Consider the following 23686-nt stretch of genomic DNA (forward strand, 5'->3'; position numbering starts at 1 on the left):
CCCCCCCCCCCCCCCCCCCCCCGCCAAATCTCCATGGCCAACAAAAGAGATGGTACCACCGGTGCGATCGCTGACAGAGCAACTTAATTTCCTTCATCGTTGCCGCAGACGATGTGAATATCCAACTTCTGTTCGAATTAGGCAGTGGCGACGACGTGAATGTCCAACTTCTGATCGAATTAGTAAAGTACCCAAAACAAACGTGGTATAAAACAATTCTGCCGACCAAATGCCATTTCTGTGTGAAATTTGAGCTCAAACAATGCGCCAGTTTAGCTGGGAGAAGCATTCTAGAGTGCGCATTTACTTTTGCAACATGCTGTAGACTTTTCATAGAAAAGTATGAGAGTACACTAGGATAGAACCATTCAATATCAGATGCATGTGCATGAACATCCACACAACAGCCACTGTGAATACATAAGAGATCTCAACTGCCGTGTCCTTAAATAGTTTAGCAACCAGTTGAACATAACACTACAGGAAATTTTTACGAAGACAAATTAGGAAATTAGTTTGTGTTTACGGAACTTGTTGCAGTTCAGGATTACAAGTGCACTTAATAAGACCATTACACACACATACCTTTTTCATCATCCTGTTTATTGTTTCTATAACATGATTCCTATTGCAATGAAAAATGAAGATGGGCATGCTTTATCAAAAAATTCATGAGAAACTAAAAACAACCTAACAAGGCAGCCTCTGCAAGGTTGTAGGTTAAGAGGTAGCTAGAGGCATGGTACAAAGAACCTTGCAAATCACACATCAAAACCAGCTGTAACTTAAAATGTTTGGCACAATTCTCCTCTGCAGTAATGCAAGCACCTTCGTAATGGTCCATCTTTGGCTGACTGACCAGCAGAGGATGCCAAGGAGAGAGAAGATCTTGCAAATTCGCCTGCACTGGCTGAACTAATTTACAATGTACCAACCGCAGGCACAAGCACAATCACTTCGACACTGTCAGCACGAAGCCTATGAGACCTTTTTCCTCAAGTGCAAGCAGCACAGTGAACACCAAGGAGCACAGGTCTTGCTTATTTGGCTGCACATTCAACAAATTTTAAGTTGTGTAATACCCCACCCACCTCAATTTAGCAGACCCAGAAGGTACATTTGCACAGTAGAGGCATGCAATATGCTGCTATACCACAGGCCTGAGCCAAAGTGGGTTGGATCCACCCATGTATGACCTAGGCTGTAAATTGTCTTTATATGTACAGCAGAATCTCTATGATATAAATCCCTCAGGGTTGCAAAACATATTCCTGTCACCCAAAATTAACAAAACTCGTACGCAGAAACACGGGAAACTCATTCACGCAGATCTGCTAACAGCTGACGAGATTCATTTACGGCTGCACGACCACTGCTCAAAGTGCATACTGTGCGACTGACTATTGTGACATCGGCAATGGTATGGCATTGTAGAGTATGCTATGTGGGGCTTACCATCCTAAAATGACTGACTATGGGGGACGCCATAGTGGAGGGCTCTGGACTAATCTAGACCACTTTGGGTCTTTTAATTGCGCTTTCACACAGTGCACAACTGTTCTTGCATTTTGCCTCCATTGAAATGTGGTCAGATTCGAACGATTAGGATCAGCAGCCGAACACCAAAGCCACCGCAGTGAGTGGACGAAGGCAATGTGAAGGCCATGCACCACCAGTCACTGCTAGACTGGCGATCACGTCAGCAACAGGCAGTATAGCCTTGCATGTTTGGTTTGGTTTGGTTTATGGGGTTTAACGTCCCAAAGCGACTAAGGCTATGAGAGACGCCGTAGTGGAGGGCTCCGGAAATTTCGACCACCTGGGGTTCTTTAACGTGCACTGACATCGCACAGTACGTTTGTATCATCCGTAATAGAGCAGGAAAGTGTTCGGAACACCCAAAATTCTGCATACTGTACACACTGCATTCCAACCAGAGAATTTTACGAATTCACACATGCTGAAATTTGGATGAACTGTGATCGTAAAGTCTGTTTTACTGTATTCATTTTTCTCTTCATCTCATCAACCTTCCACGTTCATTTCTTCATGATGCAGTTGCAGTACCCACTACAGCAGTTAATCCAACTTCTCCATGTTGCAGCACCACTACCTATACATCATGCTCCTCTACCTTCATGTCATGCACAGCTAGCTTCCAGTATTTTGCTGCAAACCTGTGATGTTGCTAATCGTTATAAATTTGTCCATATACATAAAAGTGCCACACAAGCTAAGCATACCAAATGCCACTACAAACCCTATTTCCATGCCTGAAATGTGGGTTACCAATCTACCATTGGTTAAATAAAATGTTTTTCCTCCTCCTCCTCCCATCTGACGAAACAGATGTAGAAGAAAAGTCAGCAAGAGAGAAGGAGGAAATTGAAAATAGTGCTGAGCACTGACAGCAGTCTACATTTCGAAACAGTGTCACAAAAATTATCTTGCTAATAAGATTTCAGAATTTCGGCATGTATCGTTAAGGGCCACTGAGGACAAATAGAAGTTGGCCTGTATCGATAAGTTACTGTGTTCTAATCCCACAGGCCATTCTCATCGAGACCAGAGATTTTATACGCTAGGAAAGACCAAAAAAATTAAATACAGGAGTCGCCATCACTGGTGAATTTCGCAAGCAAACTGCTTGCATTGACACCGAATTTTAAGCATGAATCCCAGAGGCTAGACTACAGTCATATACTTCAAAATGGTAGCAACCAGTCCTTCTTGGTGTGGGCATCAATAATTTGAAATGAGTGCCAGCAAAAATTTTAAATACAATTTTCTCAGCCATAAATGCATATTGCTGTCAGACCATGTCAACACACCCAGAAGAGTCAAAGAATCAATTTTCACTGAAAACAATAATTGGATGGAGTTGTCCTCAAGTGTCCCTCTAATTGAAGCAGAAATCTGCTTCAATTAACATGTTACGGTTCTGCCAGAAGTAAAGCAAAAGTTGGAATAACTTCTTTAAACCCCGACATACGGCGTTCGAATTCAACGTCCGTAGAGTCTCACATCTTCTATAACAACCAATTGTTTTTCTGCAGGTTAACTATAGATTTTTTTTCAGGTAATTAACAGACCTTTTTCACTGCATGTAGCTCAAGGATTCCAAGGAGAGCAACGGAATGTCATGGAGTCTTTGACTAAGGAAGGATGCAGGCTGTCCGACGTCCACAGAAGGCAACTGAATATTTACATAAATGACACCATTGACAAAAGTGCTGTGCTTAGATGGATTAAGACCTGTAAACAAGGAATACCAGTTTTGAAGACAAGACATGCAGTGGGAGAACATCAACTACGACCACTGGCACTAATCACCAGCGAGTACACAGTGACACTGGCCCAAATGCGCTTGTGATGGAGACTACACTAGATAGTACCTTTGCATTGAGAAATAGCTGCTCTATAAGCATGTAGAATATGAATGACATATGTCAGTTAATAAAAAAATTACTTTCCGCACAATCCTCGTATCTTTAGCAATGCTGGATTAGGACGTAAAATCATTACCCCTTACTTAGTAATGATCTTAATCATTTTCTTTAATTCCCTGTCAATTCCGCCAGCGTATAACCTACACCCATGCAAAGAAAAAGTACAGCTGGTAGTTGCAGTTCTGTGTTTGCATGCTGTCTTGATGTGGGTTCTTCTGTTTACAAGTAATTGGTAAGGTTATGGCCCCCAGTGAACATGGCATGCCACTAGTGGTGAAATGCATACCATAAAAGCTAATGAGAGACAACAAGATTTTCTTCCATGCAATGAATGGGTCTCGGAACAATTTTCTGCACCTTTCCGAGGCCAAAAAGAAATGGCCGACTCAATCAGGTAGTATGACAATGAAGGAAACTGCTCAGCATCAGGATTTTGCCTTTGGCTATTTTCAAAATTATAACTAAGTGAAGTTGAAAAAGGTACCGTGCGGTTACAATGGCAGCAGCAACTAGAGTATGTCCTCCATACTCTATAGACCTTTTCACGACCCTAAGGAAAAATGGTTTTCTGCGCTAGGGGGGAACGTGGGCGAGCTTAATCCTTAACTCTTTCCTGTGCTACGAGGGCAGCCCAGTGCCCAATATGGTGGCGCCCATGGACCTCTTTTTGAAAAGGTCTGCTAGCGCATTTCACCAAAAATGAAAATTTTCCTACTCGTACAGCCATGCCTTAAAAATGCAAATGTCCAGCAGAACGTGCAGGCGCAAATTGGACTGCATTAATGCTTTGCTACTTCCTGGCACTTGAGTGAAATGAGGTCGAGGCTCCGTGCAGACAAGTGCCAGACTTGCTCTTGCAAGGGCAACACTACTATTAAACAGTGCTAGCGGAGCAGCCAAATCAGAGGCATTAGGCCCAACAATACCAGCATTCATTCAAAATAAAGGTGCCATGTGTTGCACTGTTCAAGAAACACACAGCATAGTGCAACACTGCGAAAATTAGTTCAGAGAGGCAGGCCAACTGAACAGGACCTTCAGTGCACATGGATGCTGCCCCAAGGATGGTGGCACAAGGTTGATCACACTTTTGAAACTTAGCTTGTTTACAGAAATATGCGCAAAACAGATGACAGAATCGAACAAGTTGTCCATGAAAGTGCAAGGTACAGAGTTAATGAGCAGCAGCATTCTACATGACTCAGTGATGATGCCACAAAACATTTTCTAGAATAGTCAAACTCAGTTCTGTGAGAATGCCCTCACTGAAGCTGTAAAAAGCTGCTTGTTCACACAGAAGGGCCATCACGCAAATTTAGCAAGCACAGCTGCAAACAGCTGCACTGCTACTAGCAATAATGAGCCCTTGAACGACACACAGCCTGAAATGATTTTAACCCCGAAACCACAGTGCAAGAACATATTTAGGTGTTGACACTCCGCCCGACGGTGCGACCAGATCTTGCTTACTGTCCGTGCTTCTTTTGAATGTGGACAGATGACGGCACGCTATGTAGACTTGTTAAGCCACCAAACAGTGACAGCCGTATAGCAGGCGGTGCAGGCTTGATCGGTGCCGCAGTGCGTACGTGTGCTTGTTTAAGTGCCGCAAGGCACAGAAGGATTGAAACTGCTGTCAACGGTCATTCTGCGCTACTTCGTGTTCTACTTGCTGGAACTGCAAGAATGGGCGGAACCACTGATCTCCACTAGGGGCCTGGATGGCGCATCAGGCACCCGAAAGTGAAGCCACCGCAAGTAAGCGGCCTTGTCCAGGAAGTCAGCCTTTGGCAGTGCACAGAATCAGACCTCAGCACGATTTTTCAGTTTCAGTTTTGGTTCTCCACATAGAATTTCGTCTTTTCCCCATTCTGGTCTTTTTTTACGACAATGCCCACCTGTTGCACAGTCACCTGCATGAGGAGACCACCAAAGTCTTTGGGAAAAGACTGTTCAAAAAAAAATTACCGACGATTACGTTACTTCCTAATGCGAAATTTGAGCGCAGCAAATAAGCTGTTTAACCTTTTCGATAGTGAGTCAACCCCAGCTGCGGAGTTGGTTTCAGGGACAACGCCGCCGATGCCGACACAAACAATATGATACCCTCGCTTCCGCAGCGCTAAGAACCAGGTCTAGCCGTGGGAAGGTGGTCACGTATTCGTCGACGTGCCGGGGCCTACGTGAAATAACCGGCGCGTCGGCAACTGAAGAGCACCCTATCCGCCACACAAGAACAGGGGGGGGGGACCCTTTCCTCCTCTTTCTGCATGGCGGCGACGGTGTTCTATGCAGTCACGTTATCTTGACTCTCTAGCGGCGTCAGCGGCATCCAGCGGTATCAGTCGGTCGCTGCTAGCGCTGGGGGGATGAAAGGGGGGCGGAGCTGGTTACGAGGCCGACAGGGGGGGGGACCCTTTCCTCCTCTTCCTGCATGGCGGCGACGGTGTTCTATGCAGTCACGTTATCTTGACTCTCTAGCGGCGTCAGCGGCATCCAGCGGTATCAGTCGGTCGCTGCTAGCGCTGGGGGGATGAAAGGGGGGCGGAGCTGGTTACGAGGCCGACGACGACGCGAAACCCAGGAACGGACGCCAAAGAGCTGCGCTCTAAAATAAGGGTCCATTGCATCGCAATGGGACGACACTAGCAGATGACGGGACGTCGCTACAGACAGCAAGTATGGAGCCTCGTCTGCTCAGCTTTGTGTCATCCCATTGTGCTAGCGTCACCAACTCTGCTCTTTACTGTGATGCACATTCCTGTGCTCAAGCCCAAGTTATGCTATCAGTGGGGGATGAATTTAAGAAAGAATAGGTGGAAACCTTCCCCAGGCAGCAGACTTTGCAGTGACCGTTTTACCGAATTATGGTTTGGTTTATTGGTTTATTGGGGTTTAACGTCCCAAAGCAACTGAGGCTATGAGAGACGCCGTAGTGAAGGGCTCCGGAAATTTCGACCACCTGGGGTTCTTTAACGTGCACTGACATCGCACAGCACACGGGCCTCTAGAATTTCGCCTTCAAGAAATTCAGCCGCCGCGGCCGGGATCGAACCCGCGTCTTTCGGGTCACCATTTGAGCGCCGTAATCGCTGAGCCACCGCGGCGGGGTTTACTGAATTATGTTTAGACTGAACCGGAGCGAGGACGAGGCTACTATTTGGTGAGGTGCTAGCGGTGTTCGGTTGGTTCACATTAGCGCCTCCAAAAGGTATGGTACTGCTGTTTCGACGAAGTGTGTCATGTCCTGTTTTGTACTGTAGCAAGTTATTCTTGAACGGGCTTTTATTCATGATGCTTGGTGCAGTTGACTTCTAACAGCGCTTCTCACGCGCACTGCAGCACTAGTCTTTCTCACCAGTCGTTTCTGTTTGGAGTTAGGTTAAAAGCAAGTCTGGGAGGTAAATGACACCCTAAAGCGATAAACGTCACCTGCCATCGATGAGAAGAGTCATCGTCCGCCACCAACTCGAAATTGAAACTGCGGCAGCTGTATAACAACTGGCTCTTCGAGTGTAAGGATTTCCGCGCCATCGTTCGCCCTTTCTTTGCTGCACAAAAACTCGGTTTTAAGATGATCTAGCCTCACCATCATTCCACTACTTCTGCATTACGCTTGAAAGACAAGAAACAGATAAGAACATAGTGTTTAATGCACGTACCCCTTTGTCGCGGCAGGGTGAGACCTGCATGCCTGTTTTTTTTTTTTTGGTTTCTCTGAAATTACAGGGTTCCGCACACAATGCTCACATTTCTCCCGCTCTGCTTACTTGTTCCTTTCGTACAACAGCAGACATTACACGAGAACAACGCAACAAAATTGAGAACGAAAGGCCGAAAGACGCGACTTTTCGCACTGAAATACAAATCAGACACCCCACTTCCGGGACAAGCCATCCAACTTCCGGTGGCTTCACTCGCGCTCGTCTCAGAAAGCAGGAATGCGGCATCCAGCCACCTAGTGGAGATCAGTGGGCGGAACAGCAGAAAGAATGCGGCCGTGTGGTCTTTCAGAACTCGTTATTGAAATGCATTCATTGCAAGGTTTTTTTGTTCATTCGCACGACTGTGGACAGCATGGTTAACTACAGTGCCTAATAAAGATAAACGCCTCAACATGCTTGCTCCCCCATTTGTGCCACAGAGCCTACGAATACTTTAAAACATTGCTTCTCAAGGGCGTTTACGCATTTCACCTGCATCACACATACTGCCCCCAAAGCCTGGAAGCGGACCTGTGCTCTCATGCTCAGTAGAAAAACGTCTCGCCACTATGTGCGATCGCCGGGACCGAAAGGAAACAAAGTGCATTTCCGACACTAGTGGCTAGTGCAGCGCACTCTTAGCTGCGTGACGTGAAAATGATTTGCGGAACTTTCCCTGGTGCTCCTCTCGCCAGGCTCATCTTTTACACAGACACCGACTATGCTGAGTGGTTGACTATCTCAAGGAAAGACTAGCAAGCATGTTAAGAGCTAATATACTTAGGCGGCTGTAAACTGGGGCTTGCTGTATGTTAGCTGAGAACAGCTGGCCTGCTGAAGCGACTATGTTGCCCTCAATAATGCTGTGCCATGAACTTCTTCATTTGAAAGTCGAGCAAAATATGGAGCTGCGTATTTGTTATAAATGCTGCCAGCACATCTTCCGTCTTTCATACCACCATGATTTGTGGCACCAAAATGTACAACGGTTGCATATTGCTGGAGGCCACGGGATCGCCGACCAAAATTGTTGCCATACCGTGGCATCTAGCATCTAGTGTGTCTACGTAGATGGTTCTTCAAAAAGTGAAGTCATGCACACAAACAAAGGGTAGAGACCATGGTACTTGGTTGCAGTATCCTATCTGCTCTGGGGATTGGCCAGTGCCAAAGTTCTAGATGAGCAGGCTCCATCAGAGATTTAAAAAATTGGAAGACACTTAAGCTTCGCCTTAAGGAGTGGAATGCGACAGCCTGTTGCAGCGCTGCCGGGGAGTCCACGGAACGCCATCACCCATTCAGCGCGACGCCTTGCCCGTTGGAAACAGCTTTGAACGCAACGCATTTTTGAGGAGGGGAAATGGCTCAGTAATTCTCTCACATCTCGGTAGACACCCGAACCCCACCGTAAGGATAGGGAGGTAGGTGGGAGCGAAAGAAGAGAGTGAGAGAGAAAGAGGTGCCGTAATGAAGGAAACAAAAATTGAATTTGAGGAAAGGAAGTTGCAGTAACTGTCTCACACATCTTGGTGGACACCCGCAGCCTCGATTATAGGTCGCCGGTTCGAACTACTGCCGCAAGCTCTCTAACTTAACTAGTAAGTTTATGCTGCTCGAAAGTTTGAATGGTATTACACCATCTGGAACATTCTGTGGCAAACGGTTGGCATGATACGATTTTTTCCGACGAGCGGTGCCGGCAACTACAACTACCATGCCAATGGCTTTTCGACCGAACGAGCTGTATACGCTGGTACGTAAACGACTGTGTGTGGGATACTGAAAAGAGCGCCATAGAACTACGCAGATAAGAGGTCGCGCTCATATTCTCAACCACAACATATTGCATTAACAGCTGTCGCTGAATATCACGCTGACACGTGGTGACCGTCATGTCATTTGTTATTTTTTTTAATCTTAACCCAGGAGTAAGAGATATGTGGGTTGTGAGGCATCACACGCGACTGTGGAGTGCTAGCCTTCGGCCGCAAGGATGCAGATGAGCAGTGGAAGTAGAAATTAAGACATGGCCGGGGCACTCCCGCGTGTTTTACATCATGGCGCAAGGGCGCGAGTGTGTGAAAGCAACTGGTTGAAGCAGCAGTGTGTCAAGTTTGTTCGGCTGTGTGCTTGCATTGCCTCCCCCTCCATAATGCTTAGAAACTTGAAGAGGCACCGACAAAAGCATGCACGTCCTGGCAGTCAATACACTAGATCAGTTAAAACCTTGCAGACTAGTCCAAGCTACAACCTGAAAGAATTTTATTTATTAATGCTTCTGTGATTTTTCGCTCACGGCCAACGCCACCTCCGATGAAACCAGTTTTTCTTCCGACACGGGGCCCTTAACGCTATCACGTTAAAAGAAGTACTCCACCTAGGCGAGTCTGGTAGCCCGATTGCAGTTGGGCTAAGTACTTCCTACACATAATCGCTTTGAGTTGGCATCTGGACCACGCTGGACTTTGAGGTGTGCTGCTGCAATAACGAACACAACACAGCCACCAGGCACATAGGCCGCGACAACCGTCCACAAGGTTGGCCTGCACCACCATGTGAGCTTGCGCAACGATCACTGCAGCTAGTACCAAACCATGACACAAAAGGCTAGTTCTAGAAAACTTCATTTGTGCATAGAAGCAGAGAACCGAACGTGTACTCTGACAGCATGAAACAAACACAGCTTGAAACGCCTCCAAAAATCAGGCATGGCACTTATCTGCATCTATGGTTTATGGGGTTTACCGTCCCAAAGCGACTCATGCTATGAGGGATGCCGTAGTGAAGGGCTCCGCTAATTTCGACCACCTGGGGTTCTTTAACGTGCACTGACATCGCACAGTACACGGGCCTCTAGAATTTTGCCTCCATCGAAATTCGACCGCCGCAGCCGGGATCGAACCCACGTCTTATGGGTCAGCAGATGAGCGCCATAACCACTGAGCCACCGCGGCAGCACTTAGCTGCGTCTGCCGCTCCGCAACCAGTTAGCCCATGATCCGACTATGGTCAATGCGTGAACTATAGCACGAACATTATCTGTGCATGTTCTCCACTACAGCGGGTGGTCACCGTCAGCATTTAAATATATTCTTACACTGTGCCCCAAACATACAGCAAGAGACAAAAAAAAAAAACGGTTCTCTCTGATGTCTCCAGACAACACAGGACGGCACGTGCACGTGACCGGCCACCAGCTCCTGGCTATCCTCTTGGCTTTGCTCCATAGGCAAGACATCAGGCTGGAATCCGTGGCAAATGTTCCAGACTTCTGATGCAATTTCTGATGCCAGCAAGCAGCATTAAGAAATGTAAAATTAAACAAAACCTATACAGAAAAAATGCACTAAATGAATTAAGTAGATGACAATGCTCCTTACAAAGGCAATGACTACACTCCTACATGGTGAACTCTTCCAAGACTTTACACATACTCTCGCACAGGCACACCAAGTGCAGAATGGGAAAGGCAGGAAATAAAAATTGGTGCATCTTCTACATATGAGTATGTTTGCCTTCAATGATTCATCCACACAGTCACCTAGCATGGCAACTCTCTCTCTCTCTGACAAAGTACAGAATACTAGGAGATGCATATGCATATAAAAAATTGAGCATTATGAGGACTACACAGAAAATGACATGGCAATTGTAAAGTGTGGGGTTTAACGTCCCGAAGCGACATGTGGGCTATGGGGGATGCCATAATGCAGGGCACCGGATTAATTTAGACCGCCTGGTACATTTTAACGTGCGTCGACATCGCAAAGCACACCGACGCCTTTCGCATCAATCAAAACATGGCGGCCGTGGCCGGGGTGGTCTATATTAATCCAGAGCCCCCCACTAAGGTGTTCTCCATTGCCCATTTGCTGCTTCGAAACATTAGACCAAACAATTTACAATTTAGAAGAGGTCATAAAGCCACTCAGTATTTTTACAGGAGCATGACACTGCTACAAAGCTAAAAGAATAAAAGACGGGAAAATAAAAACGCGGACATTCGATTCTGCATGCATTTCCACACATGTACTTGCATCATGTCGTTATATAACCTTGCAGCACAAACTGTTCATCTTGTGCTCGCTTGGACGTGCTCACCTTTTAATGAAACAAAACTTGAGCAAACACGTACAGAACTGCAATGGCTCTGAGACGCCAGCTACCGATGAGGACCAGCCATCGACTCTCCCCTGCCCAGAGGGGTGCAGGAGGGTGGCAGCCCCATGCGCACCACCAAGACGCACAAGTCCGGCTAGTACGGGAAAATAATATCCAAGCTGCAGCAGTCTGCAACAGTGTGGACGGCACTAGGGCAGTCAGTGGCGGGGGCTGGCCAGACTGGCAGGAGGCTGCCAGTCAGGCTTGAAGCTGCCGGGGCCGAAAGGGGTTGTCTGGTTGGGGCTGCCCAGCGGGGGGGGCATTGGCGGTGGTGGTGCTGGGGCCTTGCTGCTGGAGCCGCTGGTAGAGCCCCGCGAGGGGGCCACCCCCGGCGAGGAGCAGGAGGCTCTCGGCTGGCTGCTGCTGCTGCTGCTGCTGCTGCTGCTGCCCACTGGAACAAGGGGGGGCGGCGCATTTGTGCCGGCTCAAGTCCCGGGGCTCGAGGAACCGGCGGCCGCACTGGGAGCAGCCGAAGGGCCGCTCACCCGCATGGGCCCGCAGATGGCGCGCCAGCTTCTCCCGGCGGCCGTAGCTCTTGCCGCACACTAGGCAAACGTGGGGGCGCTCACCTGTGTGCACACGCCGGTGCCGGGCCAGCTTGTCCTTGCGGTAGAAGCCCCGCCCACAGAAGTCGCATGGGAACGGCCGCTCGCCCGTGTGGATCATGGCATGGCGCGTCAGGTGGTTCTTCTGCGAGAAGCTCTTCCCGCACACCTCGCACCGGAACGGCTTGTCACCCGTATGCGTCCGCATGTGGTCCAGCAACTTGCACCGGTAGCTGAAGCCGCTGCCGCAGATGTCACAAGCGCAGGCCTTCTCGCCGTGCGCTGCCCGCACGTGAGCTCGAACCCTTTCAGCCGAGGCGAATAACTTTCCGCACACCTCGCAGGGCACTGCCCCAACAGCTCGCTCTGAGCGCGTGTGCTGGCCCAAGTGCTGCTGCAGCTCTGAGGCTGCCTTGAAAGGCACCTTGCACGATGGGCAGGGCCACAGCTTGTCCCCTTTGGGGCTCTCGGAAGCCACAGGCGCTTCCACTTTCTGGGCGGGCGCCGCTGCTGCCTTGTGCGGCTCAATGCCTGGAAAGGCAACAGGGGCTGAGCCCAAGCTGCGGCCAAAGTCGCTTGCTGGCACCTGCGGAATCTTGAGCGTTGTCAGGGAGCTGCGCGGCTGTGTTTTGACAGCCTTGAGGCCCTGGTGAGAGGCCTCCTCAGTGCTCTGCACCACTGGCTGGGGCACGCTGCTGGCTGTCGCTGCTGCAGGAGCAGTAGCGTGGAAGTTGGCCAGGTGTTGCCGTGGGTCAAATCCTGCACAGCGCACCAACCCCCAGTGGCAGAAGAGCCCCTCTTTCGCCCGGTAGGGATACCTCACAACCGGGATAACAACGCAGCCTACCACCTGTGCACAGGATACTATGCATTTTCCAGAAATAAATGAAAACTAAAAATTATGCAGGCAATATGGCAATCCATATGTCATGTTCATAAGTCTGGCTAATGCTCTTGGTCCTAGGGGCCTTGGCATTACTTGTAATGAAGGCTCTTTAGACTTTCCTCACACACAAGACTTGCCTTTGCCTGCTCACTAACCATAGTTACATTTCAATATATATGATGTTTGTGTGAGTGTGTATCATTGCATTTATTATTATTTCCATCTCCAATAACCTGTCAATTGTATTATCAAGCTAACATCATCTGTCATCATTAAAAGGTGCTGCCTTTTATTTGCTTCATATCAAAACAATTTCAAGGGTGGGACAGCCAAAGTAGGTTTTGGAGAAGCTGGGAGCAGAGGTATAATCATTCTGAAGCAAACATTTTAGAGCAACTTCAAGCAAATACAGTAGAATCTCGATGATACGAATACGTTTGATGCAAATTCATAAAATTCCTCAGCCGGAGTGCACTGTGTACAATGTGCAGAACTTGAGATGTTTTGCACCTATTCCCGTGACACTACGAATAATATGAATACACAAGCTGCGAGTGCATCCTCGGAGACTAAGCACTCCTTATACGTTGCCAACGCTGTGACCGGTAGTCGCACTGTACACAGGGAGCAGTAGGTATGACGCGCAGCCCGCACCATGAGTAGGAAGTTGTGGCCACGCAGCCAAATAAATCCTGTCAGCCACAAACAGATGTGTGTGGATGCATTTCTCATGCTTCTGCATACAAATTTTGTTAGTTTTGGATAATATGAATTTTCATGCGACCCAGTGAGATTCAAATCATCGAGATTCTACTGTACGTAAACCTTACTTTACTTAACGTGCCCGCATGTCTCAAAATCATCAGTGAAGTCGAGTTCTTCCCGCCACACAATAACCTTCACCAACAGGTGCTGTGTTTGTCGCCGCTTATCTCGAATGGTTTTCATGGCGATATTCAGATCTATCGAAATCTGGGCAGTAAAAATTTGACAAACTTGCCGTGGGCCAGAGATCGGCACTGTCTGCAGATCGCACCGTGTACCATGCCACAAGCCAATTTCTGCGCTAGTGTGCCACTCTGTACTAGAGTGACAAGGCGCCAGATGCGCACCACACTTGTGTCAAAACACAACAGTTCACCTTCAAAAACAGAGCGATCCCTTGGGCTACAACGCGAGCAGGACGATCTTTTACATTCTCCTGGTGACAGCTGTAGATGTAGCACCGGCCACCGTGGTGGCTCAGTGGTTACGGTGCTTAGCTGCTGACCCAAAAGACATGGGTTCAACCCCGATCGAGGCGAAATGCTAGAGGCCCGTGTAGTGTGCGATGTAAGTGCACATTAAAGAACCCCAAGCGGTTGAAATTACTACACTTTGATCTCAGCCAAAAGGCCGAGAAGCCGCCGTGGTGGCTCAGTGGTTATGGTGCTCGGCTGCTGACCCGAAAGTCGCGGGTTCGATCCCGACCGCGGCGGTCGAATTTCTTTGGAGGAGAAATTCTAGAGGCCCGTGTACTGTGCGATGTCAGTGCACGTTAAACAACCCCAGGTGGTCGAAATTTCCGGAGCCCTCCACTACGGCGTCTCTCATAGCCTTAGTCACTTTGGGATGTTAAACCCCATAAACCAAACCAAACCGGTTGAAATTATTAGGAGCCCTCCACTTTGGAATGTTAAACCCCAGAAACCACGTTGTTGTGTCCCCTTATTGCTTTTGTGTGTGTGCGCCCCCGCATCCTCCTCCTAACGACCACTTGCCCCTCGTCGCACGCTGTCGCCAGATGCCCCCCCATGGTGCGCCCCCGCATCCTCCTCCTGTTTTGGGAAGCCACTCCCTCCCGTGGACGCTTCTCCGCTCCCTCCTTTCTTCGGGCGGCCAGTTCGGCTCCTGCCTCGGTCGACGCTGGTCGCACCCTCATCGGCTTTAAATAAACGAAGTCTTAAAGTACCGTGTGCGTCTTTCGCTGCATTCAACACAGCGACCGGACACGACATCTATATATAACAAGTAGTGCGGATATCGATTAACAAATACAGATTCTCTCTTTTGCTCGCTGCTTTGGGAATCAGAGTTGCCCTTAAAATTTCTCATATTATTTTTTACTGATCAGAAACGACGTACCTTCAAGATTGCTGTAGAGCTTGTGGGGACGCCTTCGTCCTCACTGTCCCCACATATACTGTCTACAACGCTCTGATCTTGACAAGATGAAAACTACTTAGTCCTTTGCATATCAGTTTCGCCACACTGCAAGTCACAGGATGGGCCGAAATGCTGTCAGAAACTGCCGCAGGAGCACCCATGCGCCGCAGCTTTGCCCGTTCTGCTTTCTTCCAAAACCCGCCAGTTTCCATGCGCACGTAATTTCATATACACGGCAGTGATTGTAAGTGATAAAGCACTGGTGCTTGAGTGCCCATCGCCTTTCACAGCCTGTGTCGTTTCACGATGGTGTGCTGTGCGTGGTGCCGCATCTTGTGATGCAACCTGCAGGCACGCAGTGGCCATCCCAGCAGCATGGGTCTTGGTGACCGCCACGCATTTGTTTTAATTAGCGGTGTGCATACAGTCAAAATTCAGAACACGAACTGAATGTGTTTGATATTCGGTTCATATTCGCATTTTAGATTCAGATATTCGAAAATTCCCAAATTATTCGCCAGTGACAGATAATACGCCAACTTCAATAGCTCGGCAAATTGTCCATCGATTGGGTTTCACTGCCAGGAAAACAGTATAAGGGTCCTGTTTGCTTTCTTTTCAGTCATTCATCGTGTGGACTGATCACATCTGGACGCTGCTAAACTTGACCACATGCCATATTCCCCCATGTGGGTTTTCCCGTATATGAACCTGATGAGAACATGATGGCTGATCACTCACTTCGAACAGTCATGAGAAAGCTCGCTGCTTTTTTTTTTTTTCTTTCCATAAAGTGCTATGTACGTCACCGCCCCATCATTACTTTGACTCGTCAAGGTGTCACGACAGAGAAAGCGATCGTATAAAAATCCTGCCTATTGCATGGTGAATTGTTACTCGTGCACCTCTTCAGTGGGCTTAACAGCAGATGTGACAATAGTAGGATGGCTCCTGCCGCTAGGTCGAAAAATAGTCTAGCTGCATAGTTTCAGTTTCTGAGCTTCGCCGCTCGCCAGCCTGCGCTCACCAGTTGTCAGAACTCAACTCCGCACCACTTTTGGTGCGCTAACTAGCGCATCGCTGCACCCCCCCCGTTTCAGAAGCATTTTCTCCCTTCCAATGCCAATGTCAGTGATGTGATTGGCTGAAGCCATTTTGGAGCAGCTTTTTGGAGCAGCCAAAAGGGAATTTTGGAGCAGGGAAACAAGCTTTTGGAGCAGCTCAAGGCTCATTGCAAGTGAAAAAATTGACTTTGCGAGAAGTAAAATATTAAAATAAGCAGGAAACCTTTCGGAACAAAAAGGTGCTGTTCAATAGGATGTTAGGGGCATTTCGATGCGAGCAAAATGCAAAAACACCCGTGTACTAAGATTTAGGTGCATATTAAAGAACCCCAGGTGGTCCAATTCTGGAGTCCCCCACTATGGCGTGCCTCATAATCAGATCGTGGTTCTGGCAATAATTTAATTAAATTAGAGGCAATTGTGAAACATCATATGTTGGCCCAAATAACTAATTTTAGAACTTCAGTGTCATGTAATCTTTTATGCAACCAAGTATAGATCAGCCCTGTGTTATAGCCGCCAAGCCCCTATAGGACAGCAGTTATAAATGGACAACAAGGAATTCACTGGAACTTTTATTTAAAAATGACTAGAATGCAGATCACAAGCTTACAGAAAAACAATGAAATAACACTATCAACGTTTCGAACTGAATAATAATTATGTACACGACAGCACAACTTTTCGGCTTCTTGGCCTATCAAAAAGCAGTGGACCTATTCTGTGCCTTTTTTCTGTGAGCAACATCACTCAGTCTTTAACTGCAAAATACTGCCTAGTTGGCTGCCTTAGGCGACATTTTGTCAACAGCAGCTGAAAGCCTTGTTTTCCCTTCAGCAAGCAAGGCCTGCCCACTTTCAATATCACCAAAATTCTTCATCTTTATGCCATTGTTGATGAGCAGCTCTGCATTCACCAGCATTTTCTTTGCTGTTTCTACTTCCAGCTTGAGGGTTTTGTCAGCATCACTTGGTGTCATCTTGGGAACATTGGCACGCTGCCGTTTGGCAGCCTGCTCTTCTTCAGCTGCCAAACGTTCTCTGTACCTTTTGCTTGCCCCTCGCACTGCTCTGACAACATCAGGCGTAACATCAAAGTGAAAATACGCGTTTGGCGCAGCTTTGGCGCACAATAACAAAAATGTAGCAGGATGTAGCAGGTTTTGCCTTTTGGCGCACATCGGCGCAATTGGCGCAGCTATCACATCACTGCAATGTGCGTTTCCCTCACTCAAGTCTACATTGTTCTTCCAGCATGCAGAAACTTCACCGCCTTTTTGCCATTTTTTTTTTTTGGAGAGGAGAGGGGAGGGGCATCTTATAAATAGACCTTCGGATAATCTTGGCATTTTTTCTAGTCTCTTCAACTCCGAATTAATAAGGTTTTACTAACCATCATGTTATTTTAGTTGCCAGAAGTGTCATTTTATAACTGGTTGTCAGGGGCAATCCTGGCTCTAAATGCTTCATTTCTGCGCGCATTTTTTTTATATAATGCTGAGTAGGCCATTTTTTTTTTCACTTGCAAAGACCACACACTATACATGAAAAAAAAAAAGTGAACAGCATTAGCCTATTTATCATTTTCTGAAATATTTTTTCTTACTGAACAGGTATTCGATATTCAATTCAATAATCAAAGCCATTTTTCCTTCATGCTTGTAATCAAAACTTTCAATATTCACACACCCCATTTTTTTTTTTTTCATATGGAGAAATGCTTGATGTTCAAATCGATTTGTATTCGAAATTTTCAATATTCGCACACCCATAGTTTTCATGGAAGGCTTAGCATTATAGCATGCATGCTTTTGTAGTAAACTGGCAGCTGATTCTGTGAGGAATAAGCACGTGAGCTGATGTGAAAAATGCGAGGAGCTAGAGTGATTGCTGTTTAGAAACGCTGCCATAGCTGGCCACACGTTCAAATGAAAAAGAAATTTCGGGATTTCTGAACGTTCAGTTTGGACAAATACTTGAAATAAGTGAATTGCAGTGCGAATCAAACTGCAAATAGCCCACGCTATTTGCAAACTATTCGAAATCTCGTATTCGACCACACCCCTGCCTACAACAAGAAAGCCGTCACATACAGGGAAGAAAATTAGGCTTTGCCTCTTTGGCGCAGGCTGGAGCAATTTTGGCCAATTTAATTCTTTCGGCACACCATGGCGCTACAAATCTCACTGGCATCAAAATGGCGTAATTAGCACAGCTGTCCCACTCCTGCAAGTTCATAACTGGTTGTCTAGAACAACCCTGGTTCTAAATGCTGCTTCACGACAACACAATGCTAGAATGCACACATAGTTACTTACGAACAAAAGAAAAAAAAAGCCAATTCCAGGAAATTGGTTCTCCACAAAATTCCAGCCCTTTTGCCACACTATTACAAGACGATTAACAGTGACACATTGGTGCACCCATCTGAAAGCATGCTTGTGCGCTGCAGAATTAATACGTTTGGTTTGGTTTATGGGGGTTGAATGCCCCAAAGCGACTCAGGCTATCGGGGACACTGTAGTGAAGGGCTCCGGAAATTTAGACCATTGTACAATACAAGGGCCTCTAGGATTTCGCCTCCATCGAAATTCGACCACTGCAGCCAAGTGCTGCATTAATACCCGCAGTTTTTCCAGTGTGTTGATCAGTAGCCACCTCCTCAACCAGCACCATCATTTACCCTTGACAACGCAGTGCTATCTCGGGAAATTTGCAAGAACACATCTATGACTCATCTCTGTGCACACAGCTCTTCTTTGAAGTGAGACCACAGAGGTGGACTTTTCCCTTACACTCCTAATAAAGCCTGAATGATTAACGAGCTTTGCTTGAGGTTTTGCAGATAAGCTATAGGAGTAAAGCTCCAAGGAGAGGGATGAATACAATACACTGGTTCCTGTTTACCAGGCAGAAACACAATAACGCAGAAAATCAGGCTGGATAAGCAAGACGTGAATGCAGCAATCACATAATTCCGCGTCAATATGCACTTTTGGTAAAATAATTACATTAACACAATGGTCAGTCTATTACATTATAATATTATAAGGCCTGGCATACGGTCTACCACTAGAAAGAACAGTGAAGGTATAAAGGAATCCAACCAGCTAAGTAGTAGTGGAAGTACTAATAGCTGCACACAACACTGTTAACACAACAGTACAATAAACTTTATTACACAAGCCTGGATCCCCAACTATAAACTCTAAGGCAGACTGCTAATAACTGCCTCAAGATACTGCCAACAAACTGCAAATCAGAACAACATTGTACAATAAAAAATTCAGATTTTATAAACAGCTGGGATGCACACTAAAGAAGAGAACCACACATGTTATGTTTCCCTTATTGTTATACTGCCAAATGCTGGGCACCATGTTTACTTTTGAAAATCGGCAGCTAATTCATTTATTCAGCTTATAAGGGTGGTTTCTCACTGCTGGCAGCAGGCTATACATACCATATTCTTCATCACAAAGAAAGCTCCAAAACTGTGAACGAAAAATCTTAACTGGCATGACAAAAAACATATCTGTTTATATTGGTTTGCAGGCTAAATGTATGGCATTACTTTTGTACCTGGATTATTAAGACACGAAGCCCTTTTTTGTTTTTTTGTACGTGTCTGCAATCATGCATAAAATACAAAGATGCGACCTATGCTACACCTCACACATTACCCATACAGCATGGACACACCAGAATGTATAACCTCTTCAGGTGTTCCTTATTTTCACAGAGGGGAAAATGTTACCTCATGTCTCCACTTCCATGCCTGAACGCTGGTTTCAGCATCTGGATTATACTTATTCTGACTCATTCCGGTCATATGAAGCCATCACATAAACGAATGAGCATTTTAAGCATTTTAAAGCACTCATGCTAAGAAAGCAAAAAAAAAAAGGTGCATTCACCAGAGCTACCATAAAATGCGGAGGCATCCATCTCACAAACATTTTTTTGAATTAATGTCGCAAATTTGGCTTGAAATGAACCTACATAAGGTTTTGCACATTACAGCATTTTTTTTTATAGTGCCCACATTTGCAGGCATTATACGCCTTGTATATTTCGCACTTCAGTTCATGAGCACAAATGCAGATGCTGCACCTAAAGGGGATAAATGTAATGCACAAATATAAATTTGTATTAACTCTGGTTCGATGAGTGCACAAGCAGACAGCACAGTTAATTAGTATTTGGGACACACCACTGGCCCACCTGCTACTATTTGAGCAAACTGAGCACGATGGCTAACCGGCCTGGAGCAAGTATAATGGCACAAGGTATACCACTCATACCGAATACTGCTGTGTTATCACTGCAATGTGCTAGCTCCCCTACACATTTAATATACCTACAATGGGTGTTTCAACTCCAGTAACCCCACTCAGAGGCTTTGTACAGCACTGAAGTGGAACTCTGAAATGGCAGCAACCACTGACACATTCCTTGAAAGGGCCTATGGAAAGAACCACTTCAAGTTTTGCCTTCTTTGTGCCTGCCTGTGAATTTCTTAATGTAATAGTTACAGGTGTCAGACCTAGACAGAACACTTTCTGGCAAAACAGTAATTATCTTAACAGTAAATGCCTACACAAAAACCAGCAGCTAGATGTTACAATTTCACGGGCCATGCACAGTACCTGCTATTTCGCATTCAACAAATGCCCTTTATAAAAGCAAACTGCTCACATATAACAAACACAACAAAACGCCCCAAAAAGTAACAAAGACATGCAGTTTGGAAAAACAACTACAATCTTAAATACCGAAGAGCTCACCACGAGACTTTGGTGGGTACATAATCATGCCGAGCAGAGAAAAAAAGAAATGATAGCTGTTGATATTTTCATCTCAGAAGCAACATCATGAATACTACTTCCACAGAAAATCAAATTTTGCCAGGGGGTCTGTAAAATTTCAAGACGAAACCTCCCAATCACCAACAGACTGGAACAATACTGCAATTTCCAGAAACTCTACATCACACACGCTTTCAACAACTCTTTCAGTTAAATTTCATAGCTTAATCACTTTGTCACGTTTGATTGCAGATCACTGGAAATATGAGACAGCTTGCCCGCAAAAAACAGACACGAGCTCAACTTTCTCGCAGCTACAATGCACCTCCAGCAGCCAACAGGGCGAAAGAACATAGTTTTTTGCACTGTTATCTCCTTCCGCTCCATCAACTTAAACATTAGTAGAACAATTGTTTGATCGCACTCACCGTAACAGCTGCTCGCTTCGGCAATCAGCAATTTGCCGTATGTTTCTGCAATAGAAGCGCCCCGCATCTCCATCATGATTCACGAAGCGCAATTATGCGGGATGTTGGCGACAGCCGTTCTTCAAGTGGCTTTCAGAGCGATATGCTCTACGATGCAGTATTCGCACGACCAACCAAACTTGTGAAGTTACAAAGAAAGCCCACAACAAAAGACCCCAACAGCTAATTGACTTCACTGCTCACAGTTCCATTCAGCAGCATTCGCAAAGCAGTAATGCGCGTTGTTTAGGTTATCTCGCCTTGCTTCCAGCACATCGGATCACAAAGAAGTCACACTAGATGTGCGAGCGCGCCGAAGCTGGGCCGGTGGCCCACGCTATGCCAGCACTAGCTTCAGCAATTATGACGCACCACTTATTCACGCATAAAGGCAATGTCCGCTGAGTATGCCAACATTTCTCTATTCGCGCGCTTCATTTCACTTAACAATTTCGCCGGCAGCAGCAGGCAACGGCATGAACGGCGCGGCTCCAATGGAGGGGGGGTCAGCAACGATTCGGGCAGACAAAGGAGCCATGGACGGGGGGGGAGCCCCCAAAAGCGGTTTCGCGCGTGCCTCTCCGGCGCACCGCTCGCTCACCTGGGAAAGCGGCTGGGAATACAAAAGTCGGTGTGCAGACAACTTGCTCAGGCGTCGAGGCCATTTCATCAACTGCATACTGTATTTGCTAAGGCTTGTGACATTCCCTGCTATCGTTGGTTAAAAAAAAGACGCTCCGCAAAGTGTCCGATAAACTGCTTTCCGCCACCCGCAACTTCCGACAGCAGCGCCGCTAACGCCACCAGCGGTGCATCGGATAGTCACAGAAAACATGGTCATGGCTGCGCGCGAAGTGTTTGCGTGTCTCTCTTTCGTAGTTTGCGCGCGATAAACCGGAATGTGTGCGGAATAAGCAAATCCTGTTGAAATTAAGCTAGTGGTAAACGGGAGCAGTGCGCATATATCTAGAAGTGTTTGCGATGTGCGTATGCGGAGATTCTACACTCGCCTACACAATGCACGCATCCACGTAACGCTTGAAGGCTTTACAAGGAGTACGATATATATAGCTTTCCGCATTATTGTTTTTAGCATTTATGTGATTCTCCGTATTCCGACTGGTTCAAGTGCAGGAGTTGCCATTCAAGTGATAAGCGCAAATACTTATCTTGCTGGTGTATGCGTGATCACCATTTGTGATCGAGTCAGTGGTTGCAGTGGAAGCTAGAGAGAATCCGTCGTAGCCCGAAACAGATCAGCGACAATAAGCGAGACAGGGAAACTTGGCGACAGTTCTTTAGTTGTGCATGTGGTTGACTGCAGTGGTCACTGTGAAGTCACCACCTCTAAAATTGAGTTCCGACGCATGTTCCTGCTGGCATCATTCTATCGCAATATTAATTCTTGTGTGTTCCATTAACACAGGTATATTCTTTCAACGCGCTGGGTCTGCTTTTAGTCACTGAGTTACAATCAACGACTATATTGCAGTGTCGCCGCGGTCAGATGCAAATATAAAAAAAGGCAATGGACACCCTGTGTTAGCCCATTGCTCCTGTACCTTTTTGTTCTCTCACTCGTCTGTGAACTTTTAAGTTCTCGTACACATTCTCTTTATTCTTGTAGGTGAATGGTGCTTCCTCCGCATCTCCCGCTCAGTATCTTTGAAACCGATGCTGTTCCTTCGCCACAGTTTTCAAAATATTTGTTCAAACCAGCTTTCACTCCCTAGACTGTAAAGCAAATGCTGCTGTGAACTGCTATAATTAGCGGTTCACATCAGCAACATTAAATGCATGCCATGTCTGCATTACAAGCAATTAGCATTTTCCCATTGTTACTGTCCCTAAATGTGCAGTGCCACCGTCCCTAGCAATGAGCACAGTAAGGAGAAAAACTACTGGAGATCTTGAACTGTAAATTGCTTGAATTGTAGTTGCACCAGGTTTCCAGTTCCAGCCATGAATTTGAAATTTACCATGGTCCTCTTTCACTGAGAAGTGAAACACTTGCTCTGTGGCACCACAGAAAGTGCCAGAGATTGATTGATTGATTAAAAACATCTTTATTTGTACAGTATTCTCAGAACATGTGGGTGGGCTGCCTAGTCCGGTAGTCCATTGGCTGCTGCTGCTGCGCAGGCCCTCCCCACCAGCCAGTGCTGACGATCAGGATCATCGCTGAGCAGAATAGCCTCCCACTGCTCCTCCGAGGGGTTGAGAATGGGGTCAACTAAGGGATTAAATTGGCATGCCCACACCATATGGTAGAGGTTAGCTACGTTTCCACAGTGTGGGCACTGCGGAGGGTATAGTGTAGGGTACCACTGGTGTAATTTAGCTGGTGTTGGGTATGTGTTGGTTTGTAGTCGCCTAAGGGTGTTCTCTTCTAACTTATTGAGGGATTTGTGTGGTGTTGGGTACTCCTTTCTGGCTGTTCTGTATGGCGCGAGATTGT

At 46.6% G+C, this 23686-nt stretch overlaps 1 protein-coding gene across 3 annotated transcripts; it reads right to left on the minus strand.

Moving 5' to 3' along the window:
• Positions 1–582: 582 nt before the first annotated feature.
• On the minus strand, positions 583–22007 carry LOC149352672 (uncharacterized). Of its 3 annotated transcripts, XM_089581886.1 has the most exons (4): positions 21830–22007; positions 21190–21234; positions 11884–12618; positions 583–11705 (listed from the first exon to the last, which is right to left on the minus strand). In XM_089581886.1, exons 1-4 carry the CDS (start codon positions 21891–21893, stop codon positions 11473–11475), a joined length of 1077 nt encoding a protein of 358 aa, XP_089438012.1. In that variant the 5' UTR covers positions 21894–22007; the 3' UTR covers positions 583–11472. The 3 variants fall into 3 exon arrangements, with proteins under 3 accessions (XP_089438012.1, XP_089438010.1, XP_089438011.1); XM_089581884.1 differs by having other exon boundaries at positions 583–12618; XM_089581885.1 differs by lacking the exon at positions 21190–21234 and having other exon boundaries at positions 583–12618.
• Positions 22008–23686: the final 1679 nt, after the last annotated feature.

This window comes from Amblyomma mixtum, chromosome 3, assembly GCF_055824585.1.
Source record: "Amblyomma mixtum isolate Tamu chromosome 3, ASM5582458v1, whole genome shotgun sequence".
NCBI classification, from domain to species: Eukaryota; Metazoa; Arthropoda; class Arachnida; order Ixodida; family Ixodidae; genus Amblyomma; species Amblyomma mixtum.